The sequence below is a fragment of the Thunnus albacares genome, chromosome 7 (genome assembly GCF_914725855.1).
Source record: "Thunnus albacares chromosome 7, fThuAlb1.1, whole genome shotgun sequence".
Lineage (NCBI taxonomy): Eukaryota > Metazoa > Chordata > Actinopteri > Scombriformes > Scombridae > Thunnus > Thunnus albacares.
The window spans coordinates 6,073,390-6,088,114 of NC_058112.1; the positions used below are offsets into that span (position 1 = coordinate 6,073,390).

The window sequence follows — 14,725 nt, forward strand, 5'->3', positions numbered from 1 at the left end:
GGGGCTCCTGTTTGTTAAATGAATAAATTGTTAAATTGCCAATATGTCTTGTTTCTTCAAACCTCAATCATCCAATCCACCAAACACCAAACAAGAGTCAATGGCAGAATAAGCTGTTTGGCATTGGCAGAGAAGATTTGGCATATTTTTCATGGGTGCAACCGACATACTCAGCTCTGCTGCTCATCCCACAAATGAATGTTCCTTACAAATGTGGCACCATTTAAAAGGGATATAAACAGGCTTTCCAACGGTATAAGATTTATTGCCAAGAAGCATTGTTACAACAAAGAAATAATCTACCAAACACAAATTTCCTTACTTTTTGTGCTGAGTTTATATACAGTACCAGTCAAAAGTTTGGACTCACTTTCTCATTCAAATGAATGGGACGTTGTGTCCAAACTTTTGACTGGTATTGTATATATTGTGTATTTTGTAGGAGATAAGGTTTGTTTTTGGAACAGACATGTCTCGTATCTAGTGTTGTTGTCACTCTGTAAATGGGTTATAGTTTTGAACAAGTCATCCTTGAATGGGCATTTGGCCTTACAGGGATCAGTCTTACCCGGACAGACCAGGGTAGACCAGTGCATAACAGTATTTGTTTTGCACACAGATGCTTTGTCCCTATTTTAACTGTAAGTGTCCATGGGTATGGTCCAGGATTTTGCTCATACAGCAGATTTCTTAACAAGGATCTAATAAATGTCTTCCTCAGTCAGTCATGAACCATTTGCTTCTTTCCCCTACTCCTTTTCCCTCCTCTCTTACTCTACCTGTCCTCTCTTTCTCCCTTGTTTCCCCTCTACTCTGTTTGAGATGACACTACAAGGGACGAGTATCCATTCTGGCTGGTCCGCCTGGGGTGTCACTGCTTTCACTTACACATCAACCCAACTCTCTTCTTACCGTCCTTTCTGCATTTTTCCAGCTCCTTTCTTAACTCTTTCTTCCCCTCTGTCATTACACTGTATCCCAGAGAATTGGACCCACTCAGGTTTGTCCCAGAGGCCTGACGATATATTCTCTCTCGCCTCTCCTCTCATTTTCTCTGCCTCTCTGAAACCCCAAGAGAGCATTATTAATTGAAGCCAGTACCCCCAGTACTTCTTGTAGTGCTGCTACTGCTGATAATTGGACAAGACATTCACAAATCACACTCCTCTCTTTCTCTCCGACTCTGTCCCTCTGCTCCTTCTTCTCCCCCCTTAGATGTCACTCTCTTGTGGTCCTCCACATGCGGTAATCACCTTTGGATACAATGTTAAATAATCAATGTAAGCTCATCCCTCATCCCTCACCCTCCCCTCCCATCTGACAAATGAGCTTAGATTCTTTAGTGGAAGGAAATAGAAAATAAAGCTTTGTAAAAGCAACTGTATCTGCTAATGATGACCATGTGAGAGAAACGTAATGAAAGTATTAAAATTCCTCCTTTTCTTCTGTCTGCCCTCCGTCAACTCACCATCGCTCTGTCTTCCTCTCTTAGACGACACACCGGAGACGTGTATCTACTCAGGCTGGTCTCCCTGGTCGGCATGCAGCAGCGCCACCTGTGAAAAAGGCCGCAGGATGAGGCAGAGGATGCTTAAAGCCCAGCTGGACCTCAGCGTGCCGTGTCCCCACACTCAAGATTTCCAGCCCTGCATGGGCCCGGGATGCAGTGTTGAGGGTGAGCGCACACAAACACACACATGTACAGTGCAATGGTTACCTAGAAGTAACAGAGCCACAGTTTTCAATCATCAGCTAGAGAACTGTACACTCTACCCTTGCTCGACAACCACTTCTGAGATGTCCTTGAGCAAGTGTAGTTGTTAACTGTGGCTGTGTGGGATGCAGTTCATTTATGGAATCATATAGATATAAATAATGGAGGATTTGGCTAGTTTTCCTTCAATTAATAACATGTATTTTGGGGTGTGGAAGCACTACCAGAAGCCAAAGCAGGAGAGCAGATAATTCTTTATTTTCATTCTTAAATTGATGACTGCTCTTTCATTCCTTCAGAACAATGCCGAAAAGGGAAGCCTTAAAACACTTAAGACCATTAATACTGTGAAAACTTGGAGCACACCATTTCTTACAAGTATCAGTATTAAGTATTAAAGGGGACATATCGTAAAAAGGGAGATTTCCATTTCTTTTTTGAATAAAGCAGGTCTAGGTGCTATATAAATATTGTGAAAGCATCAAAACGCTCAGTCCACAGAGAAATGCACACAGCCCGTATTCAAAAACTGTGCCTTTAAACAAGCCGTTTGGGCTTTCGTAATGTTGTGATGCCAGAACTATACACTCAGCACTGAGGGCGGGGATCATACACACAGAGCGAAGCACAGGAGAGACAGTCACGGAGGAAACACTGTACAGTTGTTGGATGTTAGGAAGTAAATTTGTCATTGCACAGCTTTCCAAAGGTTGGATAATATTATCTACAGTGGTGGCCATCACAATTTACAGGTGAGTTTTACCCAGAGCCCTGTTTTTATCTAGCTCCAGCAAGCTACAATCCATTAGCCTACCTGTCATTGGCCTGAGCATGCGTCACTCAGAAAACAGTCAGAAGAGAGGGACATTGAGCAGACACAAAACAGCCTGTTTCAGGCTGAGTGAGACAGAGGGGCTGCATCCATGCCTTGTACAGCTGTAACCAAGTTGACCATTAAAACATGCAAATGTTTGTAAATAGACCACGAAAATGAAAATATTAAACTGGGAAAGGGGCATCTTATGACCTCTTTAATATTACAGCTACCAAAAGGAGTGCAAGCTGTGGTCAACAATGGCAGAAATACCTAGTTAACAATACTGCAACTGCAAAGAGTGCCGGAAACATAAATATGGTTTATGCATAACACTAATTCTCCTTTTAGCCACGCTAGTGACAGTGCTCTAGAGATGTTAATGTCAACCTGGCCACCATTTGGTGCTGACTGAATTATCTCAATAACTATCTAATGGGTTGTAATGAAATTTGGTATGTTTTGAACATTCATGTTCCCAGAAGGTGAATTGTAATCCCTTTCCTTTCAAAGCACCACAAGTGCCACAGCCTCACAGGGCAGTTAGCATGGATGTTAAATTGCATTTGTCCTTATTATCTAGGACTGCACCAAGGTTTTGTGCAGGTAAACAAATAATATGGATAGAATTTGTGAAAATGTAATTAAGAAAAAGATGAAATAAATTGTAAAATAAGAGAGGAGGGAATAAATTCATAGAGATAGCCACTGCAACTGATTTATGCCTACTGACTAACAACAGCCTCAGAGGAAAGTGTAAGTGTAAAGTCTAAAATTTTACGTCTGGTAAACATTCTGTTTTTATCAGAGACACAAACAGGGAGAGACTAGAGCCAGATCGAAACAATGAGTGAGAGACAGCACACATAGAGAGAAACAGTGACACATGGTTCAGACAATGAAAATGCTTCAGTGACAGCGGAAAACAATGTTGCAGCGAATTAAAAGACAAATTACTTTACATTGGCCTTTTATTCAGCACTACATCACAACCCAAAAGAGCAGCAATGTGACAATTTTTACCTCTCTGTATCCATCAGACAGTAATACTGAAGTGTTCCTGCTATGTTGTTTTTATTTACACTAATAACACAGTCAAAGGAATTCAAAAGTTTACCAAAAAACTCCCTCATTATTTTTGATAACTCATTCAATCATCGATCTTTTTGTTGAGCTGGCAGCATCGGGATATTTTACTCATATTTTCTCACATATAGCCTTTCCCGGCTGCAGCTCTGAAAGTGTCTCCTCTTTGACTGATGTACAAAGTTCTGCAGCAGAAAACATTTTCTTTTGAGCTTGATTGCTCTCCACACATGTCAATCCAGCCCGGCGTCAGATCTTATTTAGCTGCACTTCATGCAGATCGGATGAAGTGCAGCTTGGCTCGTTTCCTGCAGCAGTTTTAGTAAAAAACTTGCTAAATTAAAAAATTGCAGTTATGCAAAAATGTTGGCCCATAATGGTAATTTATACAGGATATACGTACATAATATACAGGATACTCAAACATCCAATCTTTTATACACACAAAAACACACGTACCAAGTTGTCTCGAGAGCGTACACCGCTGAACTCTCTCTGACCTCCCTCTTTGAAAGACGTGCTTTTGCAGACAGAATTCTTTTAACCTCTATAGTTGTCAAAAAAGGTATTTTTTATTGCATGAATATAAACACACTGATATCCTTCTCTCCTTCTGAACTTCATTACACGAAGAAGCATCAAAGATTACATTTCTTCTGCTCTAATCTTTTCAGAGTTTGAGGCGTTCATTTCCTATTAACAAGAGGGGCGATCAGTGAACCCTCAAAATAATAAGCAGATTAAAGCTCAGGTATTTATCTCATCGTGACAAAAACCGACTCAGTGACTGTGGATGGTTCATTTTGGCTTAAACCGATGGAATCTGTAGTGAAAACACAAAGCTGCTGCCTCATTTATGTTTCACAGCCCGTTGGAATTATTTTAACCAGAAATTTAATTGTGCAGCCATTAGATGACAATTGGGGTTATTGTTGTGAGGGATTATACACATTGTGAAGAAACAGGTAAAACAGAAGGAAACAGGAGGCAGCTCTGTGATTAAAAGGAGAATTTCTAACCAGGAGCTGACGGGATAGATCCCTGAAGATGATATGGTTACAAAAACAGGATATGTCACAAAATACAGTAAATCCCTAATTACCCAGAGTAAACACTGGTGATTGGATACCCTAATTACTTCACTGAAACATAAAAGATTATGTGGATTAGCTGTTAATGCTGAGCGGCCTCCTGCATCCAGGATGCTTAAACCAGGATTTGATTGTGTTTATCTTTAACTAAAAGAAATCAACGCACCATACTTTCATTGTTATGGTAAAGATAACAGGGAATACAGGAGGATTGTGTTCAGGAATCTAATTAAGATTCAGAATTCAAGTTTAGATCCAAACACACAAACATATTTAACAAAGTGCATGTTCACAGTTCACGGTAATCCAAGTATCAAAGATGATAACAGATGTGTTTTCAGCAAATTAGCGTCGACTTGCCCCTCATTATTTTCTCCTCCTTCCGTCAGTCTGTCTCTGTTGTTGTCAAAGGAGAAACTTTTCCCTCTGATTTCCATCAAAGTTGTCAGTATGATGCTCTTTACTGTGAGTAACAACCCCCCTCCCCCCCATCCAGCAAACAAACTCACATGAGCACAAAACCCCAGGAGTTTGCTTTTGTCCAATTTCCAGTGAAGTTGTCATTTTGGAACAAATGCTGAGAGGCAACGCAGTCAACGGCTGTCTTCCCCTCCTCACTCTTCTTCCCTCACTCCCGGAATGTCTACCAGTCATCAGACGAGTGAAGCTCAGGCTGTTCAAGGCTGAAAGAGCTCCTCACGCACACACAGACACACTCCCACCCTTCACTGCTCCTCGTATCGATTATCAGACAGCAACACGGATAGCTTTTTGTTCCTGAGCATCTCTCCTTTGTTTTCATTTAGCGCTCCGTTAGCGTGCGCTGTGAGATTGATAATTGTGGGGTTCATGCTGGGGCAGGATGGGGGTCAATGCAGAGGGTGATTAATATTCCTGGGAAACACTCTGTCTCTCTGGAGGCCTCATCCGAGCTGGAGATACCTGTATCTTTTATTAATGATTCACTTAGTTCTGGTTTATTAGGCCACAACCGGTAAGCAGTGCTGCTCTCAGTTTGTTGGAAGGCAGAGAGTGTAAGAGAGTCAAGTTTTTCGAGTCAAAGAAAATCCATGCTATGTTGCTCAAAGTTCATCCATCATTTCTAAAAATAAAAAATAAAAAAAAAATCCTATTTGCAAGGTCTGTTCTGGCATAATCGTCTCTTTTTCACAGTCTCTTTTTCTCACTTTTAATATACTATCTGCACCAAAGCTCCACTCTAAGAAAAGCCATTTAAAGAAGACAACAATGAGGGGCAGTTAGACTTGCACAGTGGCTCTTTGTAAGTGAAGAACAGGGAGATCTTGAAGCGCCATGCTGGCTAATAGTGATAAAATACACCAGAGTGAAGCCCTGTTAAGCCTGAGAAGCTGCAGTTCTTTTTTCAGCTGATACAAGCCAGGGTCATACATATTGACTTCCACTTCCTCAGGCCCATGCTGACTGTCCCTCAGGCTACTACCTTATTAAAAGAGAGTTGAAGCAGTTTCTGAGGAAGAGCTTTTTTGGAAATGGCACTTTCCAACTTTGAACTAACCTCCCTGTAAAGGACGATTGATCTTGCAGCTAGCTAACACTTGTAGCAGGTGTAACAGTCAGCTTAGCTTTATTAACCACTAGCAAGGCAAAGTAATCGATTTTAGTTTACAGGGAGGTTATCACTGCCTACTTCAGTAACACATAGAAATAAAGAAATCAGTGCATGTATATGTGTAGAATTGTAGAAATAAATGAAATCAACAATCAACAAAGCAACATTATTTGTTTGCATGAATTACCAACATTGATTTATTATTATGCATTTCTTCACTCAATTATGCTTTACTTATATATTTCATCATCATTTGTTTATAAAGTACATGTGTACTTGTCATTTACAATTTAAAATGTTATTTATTTATTCATTTCAGGATTTATTTATGTATTCATTTATTAGTAATTTTTGTCGTCCATACCATTGCACCTTTATGTTCTTTGTGGGAGGTGGTAGATTGGGTTGGCCGTTGAAGGTGGGGCGATGGTTGGATCCCCCCAATTTCAATGGTTGCAGGTTCTCAAATGTGAGATTTTGCTGCTTCTTCTTGACCTTACATTATAGTAAATTGGATATCTTTGTGTTTTTGACATTTGAAGACATCAAATTGTAGTCTGGGACACTGGGAGGGACATTTTTCACAGTTTTCTGATGTTTTATAGACCAGACAACTGATGGAGAAAATAAACGGCAGATAAATAGATAAAAAAAAGATTTATTAGTCACAGCCCTAATTACAGTATATGAAGTATTTATGTTGTTTTCCTTAACACTTTACATTTATAAAAAACATCATGTGACCAAGGAAAGCATAGGGAGGAAATAATAAATGGCCGCTTTAGTGCTGATAGAAGATGAAACTACAATTTTCCAGTTACACTTGTACTGGGCATTCTCTCCATGTCATATTATGTAGGCTGTTATGCATAGTCGATCCACTGAAAAATGTTACTTGTTGGAACTGAAAATTAAATCACATACCCCGTTGTCTATCTTGGTCATTAAACAGTGCAAAGTGGTCTCCGTGTGTGACTGAAAATTGTAAATAGTCTCTTAACATCACTTGGGCAAAAAACTCTGGGATGCCAGTGTCTCCTTTCCTTTCATAAAATATGCGATATCCATAGCTGAAGGAGCTACAAACACACTGTTCCTTAGCTTATGAATAATTCATCCAGTTATCATGACTGGCTCTGGGTACCAAATCAATAAATTCAGTTATGAACCCTCTTAATCACAATTTTCATTCACATTGTGTTGCTCCCCTTTATGTATCTCTACACATGTTGCACCTATGAAAGCGGTTAAATGCACTTATGAAACCAGTTAACTGAGTGGTTGACTGTTAACATACTACTTTAGCTGTTTTTAATTAAATCTATATGGAACACCGGGATATTTTGACTCCTTTGTTTTGTTTGACCAAAACTAGCTTGTTGGTATTACTCATTGAAATAAATGGTTTAGTCCAGCAGTAGATCTACTTATGTACTGGTAACAATGACAAATAGCAAGGAAGCTGCACCTGCAAATCCTAACAGTACTAGCAAGTTTTTTTAAACACAGCTCAAGTACAAAGAATACAGAACTTTCCCCCATAATAACCAATGTCTAACAAAGAGAAAAGAGGTATTCTTCTTATAGTATCTATTGCTTAGTAGATCTTGCTCTTTTTTTCTCTTCCCGGTGGACAGAGCCGTCAACGTGTATGATGTCGGAGTGGATCAGCTGGTCGGCCTGCAGTGTGTCCTGTGGGATGGGGATGAGGTCCAGAGAGCGTTATGTCAAACAGTATCCTGAGGATGGCTCACTGTGCCAGCTCCACACTGAGGAGACAGAGAAGTGTGTCGTCAACGACGAATGCTGTGAGTCCTTCTGAATACTGTATGTGTGAGTGGGTGTGTGAGTGTTTTTGTCAGGAATTTAACATTTAAAAGTTCAACAAATCAAAGCAGCATGAACAAGAAACTGCAATTTTCTAAATTACCCTAATTTTTCTCTGTGATGTGGCCAAATCAACTCTGCTTTTAACTTGATTCAGCAGTTACATTTTTATCATATACAGTACTGTGCGAAAGATTTAGGCACCCTAGATGTTTAGATTCTTATCCATTATACAATACCATCAGGGAGGTGTCTGATCGGACCCAAATTTATTTATGACATGACAATGACCCCAAGCATACAGTTAGTCATAAAGAACTATTTTCAGCAACAAGAAGCATCTGAGATGGCCTAAATAATAAATCCACAGAAGAACATTCTTTCTCCAGGATGGTTACAACAACCTACCTGCAAGTTACCATGAAAAACTGTGTTAAAGTGTTCAGAGGAGAACTGCTGCTGTTTTAAAGGCAAAGCTGCTCACAGCCAATATTGATTTCATTTAGGTTTCTGCTGTTTACTCAACCTTGTAAGAAGTTAATTGATAAATTAAAACAATTTATAGCAATATATTTGTAAGCATTCTCACTTTACTTTTAGTGCCTAAAACTTTTGCACAGTAGTGTATATACTGCATCAATTCACTGTCTGATGACTTGTACTTCCAGATGTTAGTTACATTCAACCCTACAGGTGCATGAAGTGGAGTGCATTTTAATTTTTGTTCTAAACTGCATTAATATGTAGCTCCACTTTATCTGGTACCTTTTGGTTTACAAACTACCGAAGGATCAATAGCTAATATATACACTACTGGTAGCTGTGTTGTTAAATGTAAAATTTAAAACCATACTATTGTTTTATCATGAAACATGTTCAAAACAGTGTTTTCCTATACTCTGGTTCTATTACAATAATTGGGATTTACAGGAACCTTGTGTTTATTTTGTTATCTACAGTAGATTTGTGAAAAATTATGCAAGTTTTGATGTAAACCATGAAAGTCAAAACTTTCATCAGGGGGCCAAATATTTTTGCTGCAGGGCTGGATTTGACCCATGGGCCGCTATTTGCTGAGCACTGCATTACTGTATGCCCATTATTAAAAGTAATGTAGGCACCCATCTTTAGGTTTTGCCATTTTTATCACATTTACTACATTTGGAAGACTCAAACTCAAATGAAATCAGCTCTGCAAAGTTCATTTGGTTTGACAGGTTGTAGGTTGGTAATGTTGTGACGGGGGGGGGGGGGGGGTTGGCAGTAAACATTGACTCAAATGTCACACAACCTGGACTCACTGCTGAAGTTTTTGACATTGCTGTTCATTTTCATATAGCCCATTTACATACCACATTTGTGACTGACACTTCAATCAGAGCAATTCTCTCTATTCGAGAGGCAGGAACATAACCTACACAAATAATTTGAGACTTGTTAGTGTAGAAAAAATGACTCATTTAAAATTCTGATATAAAAGTAAAGAGAGATAATAGTGATGATGAACATATTCCCCAACAATTAAACTACTTGTTTAACCTTGAAACTTGATCTGAATAACACTGATATTGTCTTTTCCTGTGTCGTTTTGTCTTTCCCCACAGCACCCAGCAGCTGTGTGGTGACTGAGTGGGCAGAGTGGGATCCTTGCAGCGTCACCTGCGGGTTGGGCATGAGAAGACGTGAGCGCATGATGAAGATGCCTCCTGTAGATGGATCAATGTGTAAGACGGAGGTGGAGGAAGTGGAGAAATGCATGATGCCAGAATGCCGTGAGTCAACAATTACTTATTCATAAAAATGTATTTATTATATGATCATATACATGAGCATTAGTTTGTAAATGACTGCAATTTACACTCACGTTTCAATTCAGTTCAGTGTAACGGATAAGAGCGATACTGATATGATATGATGCTTGTGTGTTTGTTCACAGATACCATCCCGTGCATGCTGTCACCCTGGTCGGATTGGAGTGAGTGTAGCGTGACGTGCGGGCGGGGCATTCGAACACGTCAGAGGATGCTGAAGTCAGATCCTGCAGAGTGTACTGAGGAGCTGGAGCAGACAGAGAAGTGTATGCTGCCTGAGTGTCGTAAGTAACTGAAGTGTTATTTCTTTACATAAATAGGGAGGTAAAGCAAAAAGCAGGGACACATTTTTAAATTCCCTTCACACCAGTGCAGACTGTGGGTTAGGGTTGACTGACATCATCCTGACTGTTCTGTTAGTGTTGTTGCACCTGTCAAGGTGGGAAAAATGACACCTTTATTATACAAGTACAGCATATGTACAGTCTGGGGACATTGTATCATTCCCAGTGTAACTCTTCCTGCCTTAAACCTGAGCAGAGGCCTAATCCGCTACTTTTCTAAAAACTAAAAACCTATGTGTGGGTGTGCAGGACCTTTAAGTAAAAGATTAATACAAGCCTCCTGGTGTGCAGTGATTTCACCATAAACCACTTAATGTGGGTGAAATTAAAGAATAACTAACATTTTCACACCAACTTTGTTGTAAATATCAATTTTATTTTGTGGAGGTACTTTCTGGTTCAACTTTGAACTTCTTTCCTTATCAACATACACACACATAGTTTTGTAAAGCAATGGACTATAGAAATGGATTTCTGGTGCATTCACCTCAGTGTTAACACTAATAACCTGCCTGTCCATCTGCCTGCTCATGTTGCTCTAATAGATTCTGTTCTGCATCCTCAGTACTCAGACATTATACTGGCAAGAAAGATGCTTTCATAGCTGAAATAGTGGCCAACACTGTAAATATATGTACAATTACATTATTTATTTAAACTACATAAAAGAATTCTGTTATTATGGGTGTCAACTTAATGTCCTCCAAACCTGCCACACTTTAGTTGACCAGATTTATTCTATACAATTACTGTATAGTCAGAGGTGGAGGAAGTATTCTCGTCTTTTACGTAAGTAAAAGTAGCAATACTACAGTGTTAAAATACTCCATTACAAGTAGAGGTCCTGCATTCAACGTGTTACTGTAAGTAAAAGGAGGTGTGCAAATATACAGGAAGTATCATGAGTAAAGTGCTTATTATGTAGGTTAATACGCCCCCTTTATATGTTATATTACTATAAACTATATTATTGGATTATTGCTATTGATGCATTGACGTGTAAACAGCATCTTAATGTTGCACATGCTGTACATACACTTGACATACTGATGATTTGTTTAATGTATCTATGACTCAGTGTAATGTTTTATAAACTGATGACAGGTTTTGTATATGGAAAATAATTGGTAACTATAGGTGACAAATAAATGTAGATGTGTAAAAAGTACAATATTTTCCTTTGAAATGTGGAGAGGTAAACTGGAAATACTCAAGCACGGTACTTAAGTAAATGCACCTCACCACTGCCTAAAGTGCATTTCAATATTTATTTAACATGCCCCCTACTGCTATAATATTTTTTCCTCTGTGCCTATATTTGTTCGTAGTCTATCATTCTCATTTTTTTTTATTATCTGACTCTCCTTTATTCTTCTGTTTCTGTCATTTCCCCTTGTTTTTTACCTCTCCGTCTGTTCTTCCTTAATTCTGTCCCTCCATCCAGCCATCGACTGCATGGTGTCCGAGTGGTCGGAGTGGTCAGAGTGCAACAAGTCCTGCGGTAAAGGACACACCATCCGAACCCGCATGGTCAAACTGGAGCCGCAGTTTGGGGGCAGTGCTTGTCCCGAGACCATCCAGAGGAAGAAATGCAAGATTAGGAAGTGCCGGACGAAACAAAAGGAGATAGTAGGAGGAGGAGGAGGGGGAGGTGGAGGCAAGAGGAGAAGAAGGGGCAAACAGGGAAGAGATGCAGCAGTGGAAGAACAGGCAGGTTGGTGGTGATAATCTGTTATACATTATTTGTAGCCTATTAAAGCTGCTACACGAGACCACAGGTGAGATGTCTAGCATTTGTTCCAACAGGTTGCAAGATGCAGCCGTGGACCAGCTGGATGGACTGTACCAAACCATGCGGAGGGGGGATCCAGGAGCGTTTCATGTTGGTGAAGAAAAGAGCTAAGGGCTCACTGGCCAGCTGTAAGGACCGGAAGGAGATCCGTGCCTGTAACGTTCATCCCTGCTAGGGAGCACTACTGAGCTACAGAGGAGAGGAGGGGAGCAGCGTGTAATCTGGGTTTATTTGATAAAGATGAGGAGGGGGATTCACTTTTTTTGTGTACAGGGATGTTGAGGGTTGGATGATGGGATAGTTTGTCATGGAGAAAAAGGGAGCTGGATGAATAGAGAAGGAGGAAAGAAGGAAGACTTAAGAGAGGGAATAGAGGAGAAGATGATGTGTTTTTAGTGAAGCCATTGTAGACACTTAGCTGACAAGGCTGACTTTTTCTTTAGACCACTATGGAAGTATTAGAGAGTGATGTCTGTGTCCTGCAAAAAAATGTTCTCTTCAAGAATTAGAGAAAAAACAATTGTAGTACAGTAGCTTTCCCATCAACATATCATTACCTTGTGTGTACTTTTAGTATTTTGGCCCATGGGGCTTGAAAAAGGGTTGAGTACTGGAAATTTGGAATCCAGTATTAACCAGGAATTTTCAATGACATCTGCTCCATTTTCTAGGAAAAACACCAGCAGGAACCCTGGATTTTTGGCATGTCAAAAAAGACGCCCTCCTAAGAACGTCATTAATGCTACCATGCAACTGTCTTAGCTGTAGTCCGACCCTGAAATATAAGCGATAATATAAGTGGATTAGCTGTAGCAGTTACTTTCAACTATTTCCATGTTAAAATGTCAAAATATTTTTAGAGTAAGTGTTAAGTGGCATGCAAAATCTGTGAATGAAATCTTAAAGGAGTAGTTTGACATTTTGAGATACACATATGTCCTATTTTACCATAAATATGAATCTGCAGCTAGCAGCCAGTTAGCTTAGCATAGCATAAAGAGTGGAAACAGGGAAACAGCTAGCTGGGCTTTGTCCAAAGGTAACAAATCAACCTACCAGCACCTCTAAAGCACACTAATTATATCTCATTTGTTTAATCTCTACAAAAGGCCTCCTGTTTCAAGTCATTTTGCTAAGCTAAGCTAACCACCTGCTGGCTGTAGCTTAATTTTTAGCACACAAACATTAGAATGTCATCAATCTTTTCATCTAACTTTTAGTAAGAAAGTGAATATGTGTGTTTTCTAAAAAGTCAAACTATACCTTTAAGAGGGTGTGCTGAAAAACAGAAGTACAGAAGATTCAGTTTGTTGGCATGTGCATTTTTTTCCACCAAAGATCCTACAACATAAGCTGAATAATAACATCAGAAAATGTGAATAAAGAGCATTTAGGATTAATTATTGGGTGTTTGAAACCAAACTTCATTTATGGGGAGAAATCCCAGGAATCCTGAGAAAAGAGTGATATATTTCCCTCTAAATCATATTTTTAAAGTCACAAGAAAACCTTTGAATGACTTATTGTAAGCTGTCAACTGTTACTCACATGAGAAAAAAAAATCATGAACAGCCTAAACTGAAGATGTAAGATTTCTTTTTTTTTTTTTTTTTGCAAGACATAGATGCTAACACAGGAAGTCTGTCAAGACTCATGGATGTACTGTATATCTACTATCTAACCAACACTTATAAATGACACTACTATGTAATTACTAAAAACCACTTTCCCTAATAAACAGATACATTTAAATGGAGATGTTTTATACTGTTAAAATTAGTCTTTATATACTGTACTGCTGTTTATCTGTTGTTTCAGCTGATGTAGCATTAAGCCTGCGATAGCTCTCACTCTGTCAGAAGACTTTATTTTAGCATGTGCAAAGATGATTATTTTTGGTTGGACATTATGCTTTATCAGCTGTAGTTATTGTCTAAAAACAGATAGCTAAATGACTGTATCTGCCTTTGTTGGTTCCTAAAAACACAGATGGAGCCTTAGAAGTGTCACGTCTTACACATGTGCTGTGCTGCACTGTCACAGTGTTGTGGATGCAAAAGAGATGGTTTGGAAAACATTCCTTACAAACTGCAGGACAGCTCAACTGACTGTTACTGGGGCCTTGGTTACAACACACTTTATTCCCATGTTTGTTTGTTTTTCATTATTGTGCATTCCATTGTGTTGCCATGATAAAAATGATCTGTAAAACCTTTTTGGATTATTACTTAGCAGATTATGTTGCTGTTTTTTTGTCACCACCAAAGTTCTATTTTTGTTTCTCTGACTTTCTTGGCCTCACTTTTTTTTGTTTTCAGGCCTCTTTCTTTGCCTCTATAACGTGACTGTTTTGTAAGAAACCACCTTTACAATAAAAAAAAATGTAAATGTTAAAATCATGATGTCTCTGAACTGGTTTTGTTCTTTTTGGGGTCCAGGAGACCTCATAGATGTCAATTGACTTTTTATAAGAAATTATCTTTCATGAGAATTTCATCAAAAAAATCCCTCATAGATTAAAAGAAAAGAATGTCTTTATAAACATGATTTTGAACTGATGCCATTGTAGAATACACAGACACAGTGGTGTGTCTGTATGATGATATATATTTTTAAAACTTTACAGTGAAGTAGGAGACATCTTGTGTCCAGCAG

At 39.1% G+C, this 14,725-nt stretch overlaps 1 protein-coding gene across 3 annotated transcripts in view; it reads left to right on the forward strand.

The window, feature by feature from the left end:
• The window catches only part of spon1b (spondin 1b), a 97,724-nt gene extending 83,255 nt beyond the window's left edge, over positions 1-14,469 (forward strand). For all 3 annotated transcript variants that reach the window (XM_044356351.1, XM_044356352.1, XM_044356353.1), the window contains 6 exons: positions 1,493-1,675; positions 7,934-8,104; positions 9,728-9,895; positions 10,060-10,218; positions 11,723-11,992; positions 12,085-14,469. In XM_044356351.1, coding sequence (XP_044212286.1) covers positions 1,493-1,675; positions 7,934-8,104; positions 9,728-9,895; positions 10,060-10,218; positions 11,723-11,992; positions 12,085-12,245 — 1,112 coding nt within the window. In that variant the 3' untranslated portion in view covers positions 12,246-14,469. The remainder of the gene's footprint in view (positions 1-1,492; positions 1,676-7,933; positions 8,105-9,727; positions 9,896-10,059; positions 10,219-11,722; positions 11,993-12,084) is intronic.
• The last annotated feature ends 256 nt before the right edge of the window (positions 14,470-14,725 follow it).